General features: G+C 46.7%; 2 protein-coding genes across 2 annotated transcripts in view; one reads left to right on the forward strand and one right to left on the reverse strand.

The window, feature by feature from the left end:
• Positions 1 to 15054, forward strand: part of LOC135918572 (proton-coupled folate transporter-like) — a 147722-nt gene that overhangs the window by 6463 nt on the left and 126205 nt on the right. The window lies entirely within an intron of this gene.
• The window catches only part of kkv (hyaluronan synthase-like protein kkv), a 95688-nt gene continuing 86258 nt past the window's right edge, over positions 5625 to 15054 (reverse strand). The window contains exons 11-15 of the mRNA XM_065452181.2: positions 13494 to 13694; positions 11576 to 11970; positions 10241 to 10949; positions 8893 to 9642; positions 5625 to 7757 (exon numbers count right to left, since the gene is read on the reverse strand). Coding sequence (XP_065308253.2) covers positions 7333 to 7757; positions 8893 to 9642; positions 10241 to 10949; positions 11576 to 11970; positions 13494 to 13694 — 2480 coding nt within the window. The 3' untranslated portion in view covers positions 5625 to 7332. The remainder of the gene's footprint in view (positions 7758 to 8892; positions 9643 to 10240; positions 10950 to 11575; positions 11971 to 13493; positions 13695 to 15054) is intronic.

The raw sequence follows: 15054 nt of genomic DNA on the forward strand, positions 1-15054 counted from the left end.
GTGTATGTGAGTGTGTGAGCCCTCCCCCTCAAAGGCGGGTCGACTACGCCCCAACGACTGTGGATGGTCCAATTGGACGAAGGTTGGACAGCAGTTTTCCCTCCCCTAGGGATCTAGGGAGGACAGAGGCTTTTTAAGCAGCAGTTTGTCGGCTGCTAGCTTGGTGCTTGGAGCTCGTGTGCTGTGTGCTTCGTCTTGCGTGCTCCATTTGGGAGTCATGCTACACTGTTGAAATGTATCTCATGTTTTAATGTAAATGTGTAAAGAAATCCTGTACTCACTCCTAGTTCCCGAAAGTTCCTCCCTACAACCACGTCCCAAGCGTGGGTGAATTGGACGACGGCGTGGGCCAGCTACCACATAGTTCATGCCCGACTACAAACCTTATAACTGGATGCCAGCGATGGGTAATTCCTGCCTTCAACTCCGTCTAAACCGTTCAACTCGACGCCAGCGGTGGGACTGTCCTCCAACTCTTACAACGGTAAATCAGTCAAAACCGCGTGCCGCAAATAAGTGAGATGTGTTTCTTACGTCATAGTCTTCCTGCGAAAACATTGCGTGATAAGTCCTGGTGCTTGTGTGAAAAGGTTATTTGATATGTAATCTTGCCCCTGTATGTTGTATGATAGAACCATTCAAGAGATAAGGAGTCGCCTCATCTCATCGCCAAGGCCCCCACTTTTCCAGGAATCGTATGCAAGCACTTGCGGTCGAGTCGCTCGAATTGTATAGGAGTGGCAGATAAGTTCAGCGCAAATATATTGTAGGTGTCACGTTGCACAATGGCCAACAGGCATGTTTGAAGATGATAAGGACAAAACAGAAGTCGAAAGTGCTATGGCGCTATCTTTGTGGTGATGCGAATAATACTAGCTTCTTTATCACTTTCTTGAAATTCCGTCGGCCCATAAAGCGGTGAAGGCACTTTTGTGTTTCTTAAGGACGACGGGTTTGTGCGACCACCTGTGACTATTAAGGCAATTTCTGTAAAATCACACGCGTCAGCGAACTTGCCGCAATTTTCTTCTTTCCTTCCCTCCTCTCTCTCCCTGTGATCTTTGCTTTCCCCTTTCCCATTCCCCTGGTGTAGGGTAGCCAACCGGACGTTATTCTGGCTAACCTCCCTGTCTTCTTCTTTTCTCTTTCCTCCTCCTCCTCCGATCCCCAACATTGTGCCAAAGTGGGTCAGTTCAGTGAAAAGAACAAAGAAATTAATAGAAAAAGCAGGATGCACTAGAAAATGTCCTCCCATGTTAATTTTATTATGAACCTGGGCCACACCATGTCAACTGTCCCAACGGGTGCTCTCGATCATCTTTGGCTTTATAAAAGAAATATAAAATGTCTATTGTGGTAATAAAAACCTTTCCCTAAAATACTTGACGGGAAAAAGTTTTTTTTTTTTGCACATCTGTCGGGCATTTGAATTTTCTCAAACAGTGCCAAAGCAGGTGGGAGAAGAACGATCGCCAAAAATTGAAAATTTTTATTATCACAAGTCTTACTATATCATAGTTGAGAAAGGTGTTTCTTGAAATAGTTTAGACACTAATTTATTACTCTTCTTTATGTAATTTGCCCCTTGATTGAGAAAGATATGCTGTTTTTTAGAAGATATATGCAAACAATGGTAAGATAGGAAAGACCAAAGGTACTTTCATACAAATTTCATATAGCTGGATTCGTGTTCACCGAAATAAGGGCCAAACAACACGGTTGTGCCACACAATAGTCTGATTTCGTTTAAAGCCCCCGTTTCCAGCCCAATTTTGTATACCGTGGATGTTCCAGAGAACGCATCCGAAATTTTGTAAAGATTGGCAAGATGCATAAGAAAGCGACTACTTCTTCATTGTTTTTGTCACAGACGCATACATTCTAAAATGACTTGGCCCAATAATTAAACACTCAATAATGAGAATTAGACCAATTAAACTTAATATCCGGCAGAACCAAAGGATTGTCCCTGAACGCAAGTGTTGAAGCCCGTGATCTGGTCTGCTCATAACCGCTTTCAGACATACAAAAGTTGTACCACTTAACTATTGCAGCTTAAGGAGTTCCGGCCCATAACACCCACAAAACTGGAATTATAATGACGAACATCGCAACTGTCATGCCCTTCGTTGACGACCGTGAATGACCCAAGTACGCTTCACCGTCGGGCGAGCATAGATCGAGCGTCCTTATCAAGCCATGTCCTTGCTCGATTATGAAGTTAGTCTAATTCACATTATTGCTTTCTTAATTATGATCTTGCGTTATTTCAGAACGTATGCCTCTGTGATAAATACATTGCCGAGGAAATTGCTTTCTAATCTCATCTTGCCTATCTAAGCAATTTCGAACGCGTCTTCTGAAACATCCTGTATGCCGAAAATTTTGCTGGAAGTGGGAACTCTAAGCCAGGCAACATCAATGTGCAAAAGGAATGTGTCTTTTGGCCCTTATTTCGGAAACGGCGAGTCCAGCTTCACTATTTCATTGCCGTGTGCTTCAATCCGATTCGGTTTTCTAATCATAAATGTGTGCAGTGCAGCCCAACTTACAATAAAAATTTGCGATGTGGGTCTGAGCAGCACAGTTACTTTTCTTCGGTACAACAAAAATATCATTTTTAAAAATTTCGGTTGAAATATTTGATGTCCTTTTTTTATGATGACGGCTATGTGTCGGATTTTTACAAGAAGCGCTACTCTGTTCTATTGAAGCGTAAACATTGGCCAAAAGGCTGTCTTCCAAGTTCTGCATGGTCTTGCGGAGCCACTGCGCACCATTGAGACACACATCGAAATTTCGCAGCTAGTATTCTGTGTGGGAATTTGTGTGAAAGTATTCTGGGGCTTCCGTATACAACTATTTTCTGGCACATAAAACAATGTCTAAATTGTTTTTTATAAACCCATATCTGCCAACTATGGTAATGTAAGTGTTGTGACAAAAAAAAGATACTTGACTTCTGACAATTGTTGTTTTCCCTCTTGGTTCGGCGCGATATGAAAACATTCAAATGGCCCACCGTATGCAAACTTTTTTTTCACCTCAAATATTTTTGGGAAAGTTTTTTTTTTTGTGTCGTACTAATGATCTTAAGATTACATGAATGAAACTAAGGAAATGGTCGAGCCCACCTGTTGGGGCAGTTGGTATGGAATGAGCCAGCTTAGAATGCTATACTTTGAACGTTATACCGTTGTTTGTTTTTTTAAAGCACACCTCTTATGCGTCCATTCCTGCGTCGGCGTCGGTGTCCTACGTCGTAATCGAGCGAACGAGCACAGTGAAAGATGAGAGCGAACTCTGAACGCAGCGGGGGATGAAGAAAGCGACGAGAGCGAACAGAGCGCTAGGAGGAAAGTAAAAGAGGAAGGTGCGGTGAAAGCGTGAGAAGAAAAACTTAGAGCCGCGCTCGAGGGGCTTTTCGGCGACTACGGCTACGAGATGGCGCCAGAGTAGCGCGCGTCCAATGTATGGGGACAAAGCGCTGCATGAGCGGAGGTTGTCTGCGGCGGCTGCTGTGAATCGCGCCCACGCGCCTTCTCTCGCGATATCTCGATTAGCGAGGCAGTCGCGTCACACTTCGCTCCGTCTGGAACGTGCTGCACGAGACAGATTGTCCGCGCCAGCTAATATAGAATTAAATGAAAACACGTATACATCTGCGCTCAAATTTCGCACTAGGGAGCATTGTAATCGCCGGTGAACTTTTTTAGATCATACAGATTTTTGAAAAATCGCCTGTGGCATATAGGATTATTCAACTCGTTAAGCTGTATTGCTCGAGGAGCTGGTTATTACTCTCACGAGAAATCTAAATGCATAGTCAACTAATTAGGAAAAGCTCACTAATTAACTTTAAAATTAATTTCTGTACAGCGCAAATTGCGATCAACGAATTGTAGCCAGTGAGTTCACTAGGCGTTCCCACTTGGACCGAATTTTCATGATGACATGACACGACACCAGTTTCAAAATATTAATTATAGAAGTAACCCGCCGCGGTAGCTTCGTGGCTATGGTGTTGCGTGCTAAGCACGACGTGGTGGGATCTAATCCCGGACTCGGCGGCCGCGTTTCGATGGGGACGAAATGCAAAAAACGCCCGTTTCCCGTTAATTGGGGGCACATTAAAGATCCCGTGGTGGTCAAAATTAATCTGGAGTGCCCCACTACGGCGTGCCTCATAATCAAATCGTAGTTTTTGCACGTAAGGTCTCAGCATTCAATCAATTACAGAAGTTGGAGACAAAACACATTGGCGTAGTTACATTCGTGCTTCAATGCCTAAAACGAGGTTTTCTTTGAAAAGTAAGTGTAACAACAATAAACTTTTATCGCAAGTTTGACGGCTCATATATCTAAACCAATGTCATCCTTAGTATTCACTCTAAGTGGATATGCCTTGCAAACTCACCAGCTACAATTAATAAATTGGAATATATGACATAAAGTAATTAATTCAAAGTTAATTTGTGAATTTTTAAGGGAAATTAGTCGTAAATGTATTTTGATTTCTCGGGCGAATAATGTCTGCCGCTTCGAGCAATCCTGCTCAAGGAGAGAGAGAGAGAGAGAAAACATCTTTAATGAGCGCGAGGATGGCTTGATTTGTAGCAGTGTTCCCCTTTGACGTGGACCCATGCGCCGTCTTGGCTGCGACCGCCCTCTCAACCAACACGGTCTGGTACGAGAGGCGAGAGCTGGACAGCAGCGTCTCCCGCAGCTTTGGGAGGTAGGCGGTAGCGGTAGAAAGTGCAGTTTAATATAGTGTAGGTATGGAACAGGCCTTCGTGCAAGAATTGACGTTTGAAATGCGAGCGGAAGAGTCACGTAAACAAAGACAGCTGATTTTTTATGAAAAAAAAACCGAAACAAACACTACCATTACCGTTCACCGGAAGTGACGCATGAGCTAGCACTAGCGGCTGCTTGGAATGACCTCCGAGATGAGGTGGCGCCCGTGGTTGCCCTCGGCGCGCTGTAAAAATCTCGGAGGCGGCGTGCTGAGACTTATACGTCATAGCGACAGCCACCAGGTGCGCGATGCGTCTGCTTGATTGCCGTTTGAAGGTTGCTAACAAGAAAATTTCGCTGCTGCACCAATTTGACACCCGTTGTGTGAACTTGGCACATTCATTTCTGCGGGATTGGTCAACAGCGGGCACACACGAATGTCACATATACGCAGTGCCGAACGTGTCCATTCGGACACATTCCCGCTGGCTCATGTCTGCTCGCAAGGCAGCAGCCAGTACATACCTAGTGGCCAAAGTTGGTAGACAACTTGGGACACACGGTATGTGAAGAAAGTGAGACGCGGACAAACATATCGCAAATTGAGTGAAGTTTCCCAAGAACGCTAGTCGAAATGAAATTTCAATTATGCAGTCGTGTAATTGCTTCGCTTCACGCCAGACGGAAGAGACATTGGAGATCTCTTCAGTGGACTAGACTGCTTCTGCATCTGATACTGCTGACGTTGACAGCACGCCAGCAGAAGTAGGGCAAGAACCCAAATTTGGGCCTCGCAAGATATATTTGTATGTCCTCCACTTCCATTTATTTCGCGCTGTCCAGACCGGATCGGCCCGGTTTAGACGAATCACGCTTGCGATAAAATCTGAGGTCAGGGCAGTGATCAGTTTATTCACCCAGTGTTCCTGGGCCTTTCGGGGTAGGCAAGAAAAGATGTGAACAGAGTTTCGGTGCAATATTTAACAGTGGCTGCCTGTGGACGCGAGCATCGTTCAAGGCGTGACCACGGAACAACATGTCTCCAAAGGCAACACATAACCGTACTAATTTCTTGTTTTTCTATGACGAAACATTGATTACACATTAAATTTAACAAAAAGAAGGCTCCAATGTTTGTGTGTGTGTGTGTGTGTGTGTGTTTTCAGGAGACTTCAGCACTAGCGTTTATGTGCTGTGTTAACAGCCGGAGCCATTCGCAGCTAAGAAAGACTTGACAAACAGCTGCTGACATTCGGAAGTATGACCTTAAAGCCTCGACATATACAGTCTACAACTTTGAACGTTAAAAGTTTTCTCTAGTTGCGCGCTTCGAAAAGCCTCTTGATATTTTGTGACCTTGCCCGGAGGCATTCTCACAAGCGCAGGTTGGTGCCTCACCGGTGGAGCACTTTCGGCGCTCCAGCGCCGTACCGAAGGCTAACTTTACACTGAAAGATAGCTGAGCATGTGAATTCGGCTGTGACATCGACTTCGATGCCTGAAATGCGTTATTTTCCCCGGTGTGCTGGGCAGCGCATGAAGGGACACATGGTCACGCGAACGCCTTTTTTTTTTTCATAACCGGTGACTGAGCCACGTTTGAAAGATGAATGCATTGGTAATTTAGTGACAAAACTTGCTTCAAACGAAAGGCGCAAAGCTGAGAGTTATCGTTTAAACCATCGAACAGCCGCAACGTACGGGTGTTCTCGTCTTTTTGAGAGACATTTTAAGATTAATCTTTCGTTCTGTGCCGAGCTCTAGGTCACATTTTCCTTCATTTATAACGTGTCGTGACCATTTCATCCTTCTCGCTTCAGCGGAAGCTCGCAAGACCTAAACTCCGAGTTGTATTTGTCACAACTGGGACACTTCAAGCTCGGCAGCACGAATGAGTTTCTCGATCTTGGAAAAAGAAAGTACCCCGAGATGTTTTTGTTTGCTTGCTTTGAGCAATCTAGAAACATTTCTTAACGTTCTCGTGGCTTGTCTCAGAGCGCTTTGGGTACTGATGACTGCTGCAGTCACGAGATGACCGACGACCATCACTCACTCTCCTTGGGATATCAAGATACATTCATTGCACACGAACATTCCTCAGGAGTTGTACGCGAGAATCTCTCGGCCAGCCTCTGAACCTGTTGCGCCCTGATTTAAAGGCGTGCTGCTCACAAGCTCGGCATGCAGTCTAAGCGGGTAATGTTATTCACCGCTGACCATCTCGCCTCCTCGCGCACCACCGATGGTGCACACAACGGAGAGTGCGCCATCGTGAAGCCTTCTTCAAGCGACGCGTGCACTCAAGCAGAACGAAAGGTCAGCCACCGGTTATCTGCCGAGACGTTAAAGCATCGCGACTGCGAGTTGTTGGCAGGTGACACTTGTCGCAACACGCGGTTGAACACAACGTGACTGGTGCGCTGCAGTCACTGCGTACACGGTTCGCCGAGTCCTCTCCTCGAAAGTCCGTCGAGTTCCGACGACGGAAGCACGTGACACTCGGCTGGGGCACTTTCGACGCTGAGCATTGACTCCCGCCGCCGGGTGCCGTATAATTAGTACACGAAAACAGTCCCTTCTAGACGTAGTCCAAGATCACATGTGGCTGTGGCGCGGCTTGCGCACCCCGCTCTCCGAGTCCTCGGCGAAGCTCGCCACGCTGCTCCTGCGGTCGTTGTAGACCTGCAGCCGTAGACTCTGGCGCGCCGCCGCCGCCGCGTCCTCGTCGGGCGTGGTAGTTTCGTACGCGTCGTTCGTGTAGCCCTCGCCTTTGGCGGCCGCGAACACGCGGTCGGCGGGGACGTTGTTGTTCCGGTGGCGCGTACGCACGCCCGGAGCGCCGCTGCCGGTGCCACCGGCGGCGGCGGCGGCCGCGGCCGAGTAATGGTTCTTGGCGCCCAGCGTCTGCATCTTGCTATGGTTGGCGAGCACCGTGTTTCGCCGCACCTCCAGTGCGCGCAGGGTGTCCCGGTTCCGGCTGAAGCGCCGCAGGCCGCTCAGCACCGGCGTCCCCGCGTGAGCTGAAAGTGGGAGCGCGAAATTCGAATCAGTGAAAAATTCCCGAGATGGTTATGCAGATCTTGTCGCATAAAGGTGCACCAGTGTCGGGGAAAGAAGAAAGCCGAACAAATGAAGCAGAGAAAAAAAAGCCTAACCGGACTAAATCCCGGTTGGTCTCGCGCGAGGGTAAAGGGTAGCTAGTACCGTGGCATGAAGGGATTCACGAAAGACTGACGGCAGTACGGTGAATCCATCGCAGAGGAAGAATAACATCTCTTTGACGGATTTGGGTATGGTTTTGACATCCCGAAGTATTACTCCAGGACCATGGCAAACGCCGTGGTGGTTGACTCTGAGTTAATTTTGACCAGCTGCTGTTGTTTAACGTGTACGCAAAATCAAGAGCCACACGTGATTCTATTCCGCCCTTATCGAAAAGCGGGGGCCACGGTGAGAAAGCGAACCGTTGTCCTTTTGCTCAGCGGCGGTGCGCTGCAAGCACTGAGCTCCGACGTGTACTGCAGGGTTCGGTAAGTCTTTGCAATGGGATTGTATGGCGAAGTGACGCATCGGCACCTTTTGCGTTCTGTACTGCGGAAATTGTTCTAGTTAAGCTGCATAATTAGGCCTTCCGCCACAAACCACATGGAGGACCCTTTCACGAAAAGTTAAAGTGCAACCCACATTTGCGCTGTCCATGATGCGGATGCCCTTGAGGTATATCGTAATGTGTGTTGTGATAGCCGCACTTTCTTTTTCTCACTTTAACATTTTTTTCAATTTCTTTGCTGTACGTCAATAGTTTTCTTTCTGCCGTTAGCTCCATAAAATATCTGATGGATTTTCTACTTCGATCTCTCCACAGCAACCCATTTATAACAGAACAAAGATGAAAGTGCTTACACATGCCAGAAAGCAGGAAATGCGGTTACAACGTGCCTCACATATTGAATCGTTTGGTACCGCTGTGTTGGTTTATGAAATTTAATCTAGTAATTTTAAAGTGGTTTTCACTGATTCAGTTGGCGCTGATAAAAGAACTGTCTGCGAAACTAAACTGCAGTGGAATATTAAAAGCAAGCGACTCTTGTAAGGGATGCACGTAGCGTATAAAGAAACGAAAGTGGCAACTTTTAAACTAGCAGGTTCGCTCACCTTCTGCATCGACGGCGTTGATGCTCATAAACCTCTTCCGAAACGCCACATCCAATGTTCCAGTCCTGGCTCGCTGGTGACGGCGCTTCTCGAGGTTCTGTATCGTCTTGCGGCGCTCTAGCCGCTCCGGACCTAAGTACTCGTCACTGTTCTCGTCGTCTTCGTCGATACCCTTGAGCCTCTGTAGCTGCCTGGCAATTTGTATAGCGTTCCGGTCGATGAAAGCGTCGTCACTGACGTCCTCCACCTTCTGGTGGCAGCAGGAGAGCTCGATGGAGGCCAGGATGTGCGACAGGGTCTCGAAACGATGGAACAACATTCCCGTGAACTGTATCACCATGATGACGGCGAAGAAGATCACGAAGATGAGACCGATGGGCTCGAGCTGCAGGTGTTCCTTCTCGATCACCACCTGAGACGTGTCCGGAATGAAGGTGATGTTGGTTTTGACGCCCAGCGGCCAGTTCACGTGCAGTTGCTTTTTGTTCAGTTGCAACAGGAACACGATGAGAATGAACAGTGCGTTGAGCATGAAAAAGGCGAAGACCACTCGATTCCGTAGTTCCTTCAAGTCGGACGCGATCCGGGCTTGCTCCTCCTTGTTCTCGTCGATGGGGTACAAATACTTCTCGATCAGGTCCTTCCAGAACTGGATCTCGGGTCCCGGCAAGTACTCCACTTCACCTCTCTTGAGCTCTTTGTCCTCAATCCAATAGGGGTTGATCAGGTCATCTCTCTCCTGGCGAGGCTCTATATATAGAGAGAAAGAAAAACGCATCCGGACGATTTCATCAAGTCCTGGTGTGCAATAACATTATGGCGATTAACAATCTCCGATTCAAATTACTTCATTTGCCCGCAACCGAGAGAGAACATTTCAGTTGGAGAAAAGACTGCCTTCATTGTTAAAAGTAAGGCGAAACGTCACCTCTATATAGTATCTTGTAATTACCAGCAAGAAGTTATGGTTGCTTATTGAATTTTATATGCGAATTTAGGACAAGAAAACGAACTCCGCCATCTTAAGCATTTTATACGCATTATACAGAGGCAATATAGTATCACTTGTAAGGCGCAGTTTGGGGGCATGAAATTGTCGTATGAACTAGTTTAAAGTTGCGCAAGTATAGTCACTGCAACTCAATCTATTGATTCGATATGGCATTGCCTACTTGCGGGAACAGATACTGGCTGTGGTATTTAAACACGCGTTACATTTCTATACGTGACATCAGCTATGCGATATTTCTAATTGCTGTCGCTGTCTCATAACGTTATTGACAGCTATAATCATGACGGCTCACAGCGCGCGCTTTCATGTTGAGCCATGGCGCCAAAAAGCACTCACCAAGTTGTTCGCTGAGCGATCCGCACGTGTCGCTGCCGTACTCGTTGCCGTCCTCTTCCGCGTCCTCGTTGAGCACCGAGAGGCCTCCGTCCGACTGGCGGGAGCTGCGTCCGTGAGCCGCTGGCTTGCGCCTCGGAGGCGGCACTCCGTGCACGATCTCGAGCTGGCGCTCCATGCTGCTGATCTTCTTGCTCAGGTTGTCGAGTTGGTCGCTGATCCTGGCCAGGTGCACCTTCTCCTCGTGGTTGTTTGGGTTCGAGCACAGCATGCACGTGAAGAGCCCCGGAAGTCCGAACATTCCGTCGTCGCTGCTTTTGCCGCTGAGGTCCAGGAGTCCCAAGAGACCGCCTTTTTTCGTCTTCTTCTGCATCTCCTCCTCGAGCTTGCGCTCTTCCTCCATCTCCTTCTTGGTCTTCTTGGTCTGGACCTCTCGTGTACCCCAGGTGACGACGTTCAGGTTGATCAGAGAGTACAGGATCAGGAGTAGGTACATGGACGGTACGCTGAGGAAGTACAGCAGGCCCGGTACGATGCACATAAACTCCTGCGGGTGCATTAGCGCGGCCACGAAGAAGCTGCACGATAAAGATATGAGGAAAATGGCCGACGGGGAACCGACGCCGTCTTCGGATACTTGGATGGCCGTACCGACGAGCACGGCCATCATGAGTAGAGCGTACGAGGCACTCATTATTTGGGCCACGATAATCTGCAGAGCAAACGAGAGCACCAAAAGAAAGGGATGTGTCAGGCACTCAACACTCTCTGCATGACATTTATGCGATTCATTGAAAATTAAGCGCAAATTTTCTGCTTGAATTTGGAGCCGTGTCAGAACATGTACAACATTTGTACACTCATAGTCTCCTTGCCCAACCGCGAACTGCTGTAAATTTCTTTCTTTTTCTCATGTTCCCGAAAACCAGGCGTGTATATTAACAATTCATTACTTTTTGGACTAATAAATGTTTTTAACAAATGGTTGAACTATAATGACCCATTTCAGAAGGCTAAATTATGTCTCTATGGTACCTTGTCTGGAGACTTTAATGTAGCCCTAGTTTTTAGGTTCCCACTTACAATCTCGAAAATTTCTCGGAGAAACTATTTTCGTTCTATAAACTTAGTTCCTATAAGCACGCGCACATGCGAGATACGTCACGTAAGTTATTCGAGCACATAATAGATTCCATTCCTGTAACAATTGTTACTAATTTCTGCTTCGCAGTATACGAGTGCATGTTCCTGTGATGAAGCCTGTGTGCAAAGGCCTCGTGTTCCGGCCACATAATAGTCAACGTTTCGAAGTACAGCGCTCAGGGAGCAGCAGCGCACCTGGATCTCGTTCTTGGTGGTAAAGCAGATGAACATAAAGAGCAAGATGGGCACGATGTTGTACGAGAAGGAGATCCAGTTGGAGATCTTGAAGGCAGCCACCATGGCACCAACCAACATGAGGAAGATGGTCCCGGGACCCAGGATGGTGCCCACCATGAGCATGCCCTGGTAGATGATGTAGGGAAACGAGATGTTGTCGTTGATGGCCACGGTGCGCTTGTAGTCTCCCAGCAAGTCCATGATGTTGGCCATGGTCGAGGGCGCCCAGCGACGCCGCTGCGTGTAAAACTCGCCGAAGCCTTCGGGACAGTGCGTGTAGGCGTCCGAGGCGGCGCTGTACTCGACCCGGTATCCTCGCTGCAGCAGCAGCGTGCACAACCAACGGTCCTCCCCTGCGAAACGTCAGACGTTCAATCCTGCGGCGCGCTACGATTACATTTCGCATATAACGGAAGCCTCGGAAATTGTCGTTCGTGACGCGAAATATTGAGTTGGAATACAAAACATCACGAGCTATTTTACGAGATTAGCGTACGAATAATTTAGAGTTCTCGAGATCCGAGCTATAGGACCTCAGTGATGCTGTAATCCTTGCCTTTCTTTTTTTTCAGAATTAACGGGAATTTGAAAGAAAACATTGGAATATGAAATGGTGGTGCCTTGGCTGCTCGTCAAATGCTTGCAAGATGTGACGATATTGTTGTTTCTGGCGTAATGTGCACACTGACTGAATCTTCTTTCTTATCTTTCTCTCAATATATCCCCTCTTCAAGTGCAGGGTAGCCAACCGAGTGCGATGTTGGTAAGCTTCCAGTCAGGAGCTGGCAATGTCTGCCGTATGCACTCCAACCAATTTTTATTCTTCTCATCATCATGAACCCTTCTCATGATCAGGGTTCCCTGCGATTAGTTGACCTAGGTAAACGTACTCCTTCACAGTCTCCAGTGGCCGACTGGCGATCCTGATCTCTTATTCCTTTGCCCGGCTATTTATCATTATCTTCATCTTCTGCATATTAATATTCAACCCCACTCTTACGCTCTCTCTGTTAAGGTCTCCAATCATTTGTTGTAACTCGTCTGCATTGTTGTTGAATAGAACAATGTCATCGGCAATGGCGTAATGTGCACACTGACTGAATCTTCTTTCTTATCTTTCTCTCAATATATCCCCTCTTCATGTGCAGGGTAGCCAACCGAGTGCGATGTTGGCTAACCTTCCTGCGTTTTCTCTTCTTTGCTTATTATTTCTGAAATTACGCGCTATGCTGCTGGCGCTTACGCGTTCCATTGCTTTACGTCAAGTGATTTGCCGTCTAACGTGCCGCGCATGCAGGCGCCCAGGGCCGGATTACGTTGCGTAGGTGATACTCCGGTTCATTATAGTTGCTGGTTCGCTCGTTTTTTTTATTTTTCTTAATCTTCATGCGTGCTGGCGAGCTTAGACGCTTGCATCTTTCGGAAGATGTAAGCGTCTTAACGCAAAGTGCATTGACACATTTTGTGTTAACGACTTATGTGTTTCTGCGTATGTTCGATTTACGTTTTCATCACGCATGTACGCGTGTGAACGAGAAAAGGGGAACCCGGTACATTTCTGGCCCTGAGACTGTTAGCTAGCGCCACTCTATAGGACAGACGTAGTACACATACACGAGTACCCAAGATTGTGAAGGGGAGGGTAGCCACCACCGTAGGTCAATCGGTACAGCATCACACGCGTAAAGCGGAAGTGAAGTCGGCTCCCACCAGTGGCAACTTATCTTTTTGTTCACTTTACTCTATTATTTCTTTTATTTAAACAATAACAACAACAACAACATTAAAAAAAAAGAACAGTGTGTTTCCCTCGTGCTTTCCTCGACTTTATTGTCTGTTGCCTTCATACGGCTATGTGCGCGCAACGTATATATACCTTGATCGTACTGCACGTAGTGCAGAGCCTCGTCTGAGCGGGTGGTGTACCGCCGCATCACGTTGTCGTCCATGAGAGCCTTGGCACGGAAGAGGGAGAAGCATCCGGGGCTACAAAGCACGCAGCCGATCATGTGCTCGGTGGCTTTCTGCAGCCAGTGACCGATGGCGTACTCGAACTTCTGGTACCACACCATGGGGCCTGCAGAGAATATTGCGAGTATACGGGATTAAACTGCGTCAAAGCAAAATGACAATGAGCTTTCCGCTTATTGTACGTGTACAGCTGTTCTACGCTTTTCTGAAACAACCCTTCCGAGCTGTAGGGTGGATTAGCAAGTGTAAACATCATAAAGTAGGTGCAGTTGCCGCTTCCGATACAGCAAGTGCGTGTGTGTGCCTATATATATATATGATTGAGAAGAAAGGAAGGCGTGAGGCCCTAATTTTTATTAGTCATATAATAAGAACACAATAAGTTAAAAACCACAAGTAATTGTCCTGTGCTGTCGTTGGTGTCATTATTTTTTTCTTCTTACGACATATATATATATATATATATATATATATATATATATATATATATATATATATATATATATATATATATATATATATATATATTACGAAAGACACATGCACTGAGTAGTTCTAGGTGGATACTACCTCACTTTCATTATTTGTTCTAATTTGGTGACACAAATTAAAAGCAATACCCTACTGTGTCATTTAATACTGTAGTTTATGCTCAGCCCAGGCAAACATGTTTTGTTTCTGCTTTATAGCTTCTCATTATTGCATGTGATTCCAAGGGATCATTAACCTCTACCTTGTATTAAAACAAACGCGAATATGTATTTCCAGACTTTTTTTTTCTTCACGTGGCGATCATATAATTATATTAATATATATTCGCAACTAATAATGACTAAGAGCTAGTGTCACTGTTAGCGGTACAGGTGGAGCAATCTTACTTTTTTCGCTTTCCTTAGTTGTCTGCAACCAAATAAATTGTTATTATTCGTCTGCTAATAACGTATGAAAGTTTCAACGTTTCTCGCTTCGTTTTATTAGAGACGCAGCGAGTGCAGTATTCGAGTGAATAATATTCGCTTGTGTCCGACAGCAACAACACGCTGTTGCTTAGCAGTGTCTGCGTGTCAGTCAGCAATGATGACATGTGACCGGGGGTTAAAGAACCTACTGATTGCAGCAACCTGAGTATAAACGCTCTCAATAACCGTCTTTTCGCTGCATCACTGCGCTCCAAATGCTGACGAACTTTGAAACGAGTAAAGGGAACTATTGGAAGAAATGCCTATTGCCGCCATACCATTTCCGAAGTGTGACAGAGGGGTTTAGGTTTCGCGAATTAGGGTGCCCACCTGCCCACCGTTATGACATCACGTGCACAGCGTATACGTAGTAGCTCGCGGGAGGTTTCTCGAGGGGCGTTCAAGATCTGCGCGTTTATCATCTCTGATACACACAGCTGAATTTTCGTGAGCCGGTGCGCATGTCTTGGTATAGTATTTCCACATATGTCTCTAATGCGGCACGAC

Source organism: Dermacentor albipictus, chromosome 1 (assembly GCF_038994185.2).
Source record: "Dermacentor albipictus isolate Rhodes 1998 colony chromosome 1, USDA_Dalb.pri_finalv2, whole genome shotgun sequence".
NCBI classification, from domain to species: Eukaryota; Metazoa; Arthropoda; class Arachnida; order Ixodida; family Ixodidae; genus Dermacentor; species Dermacentor albipictus.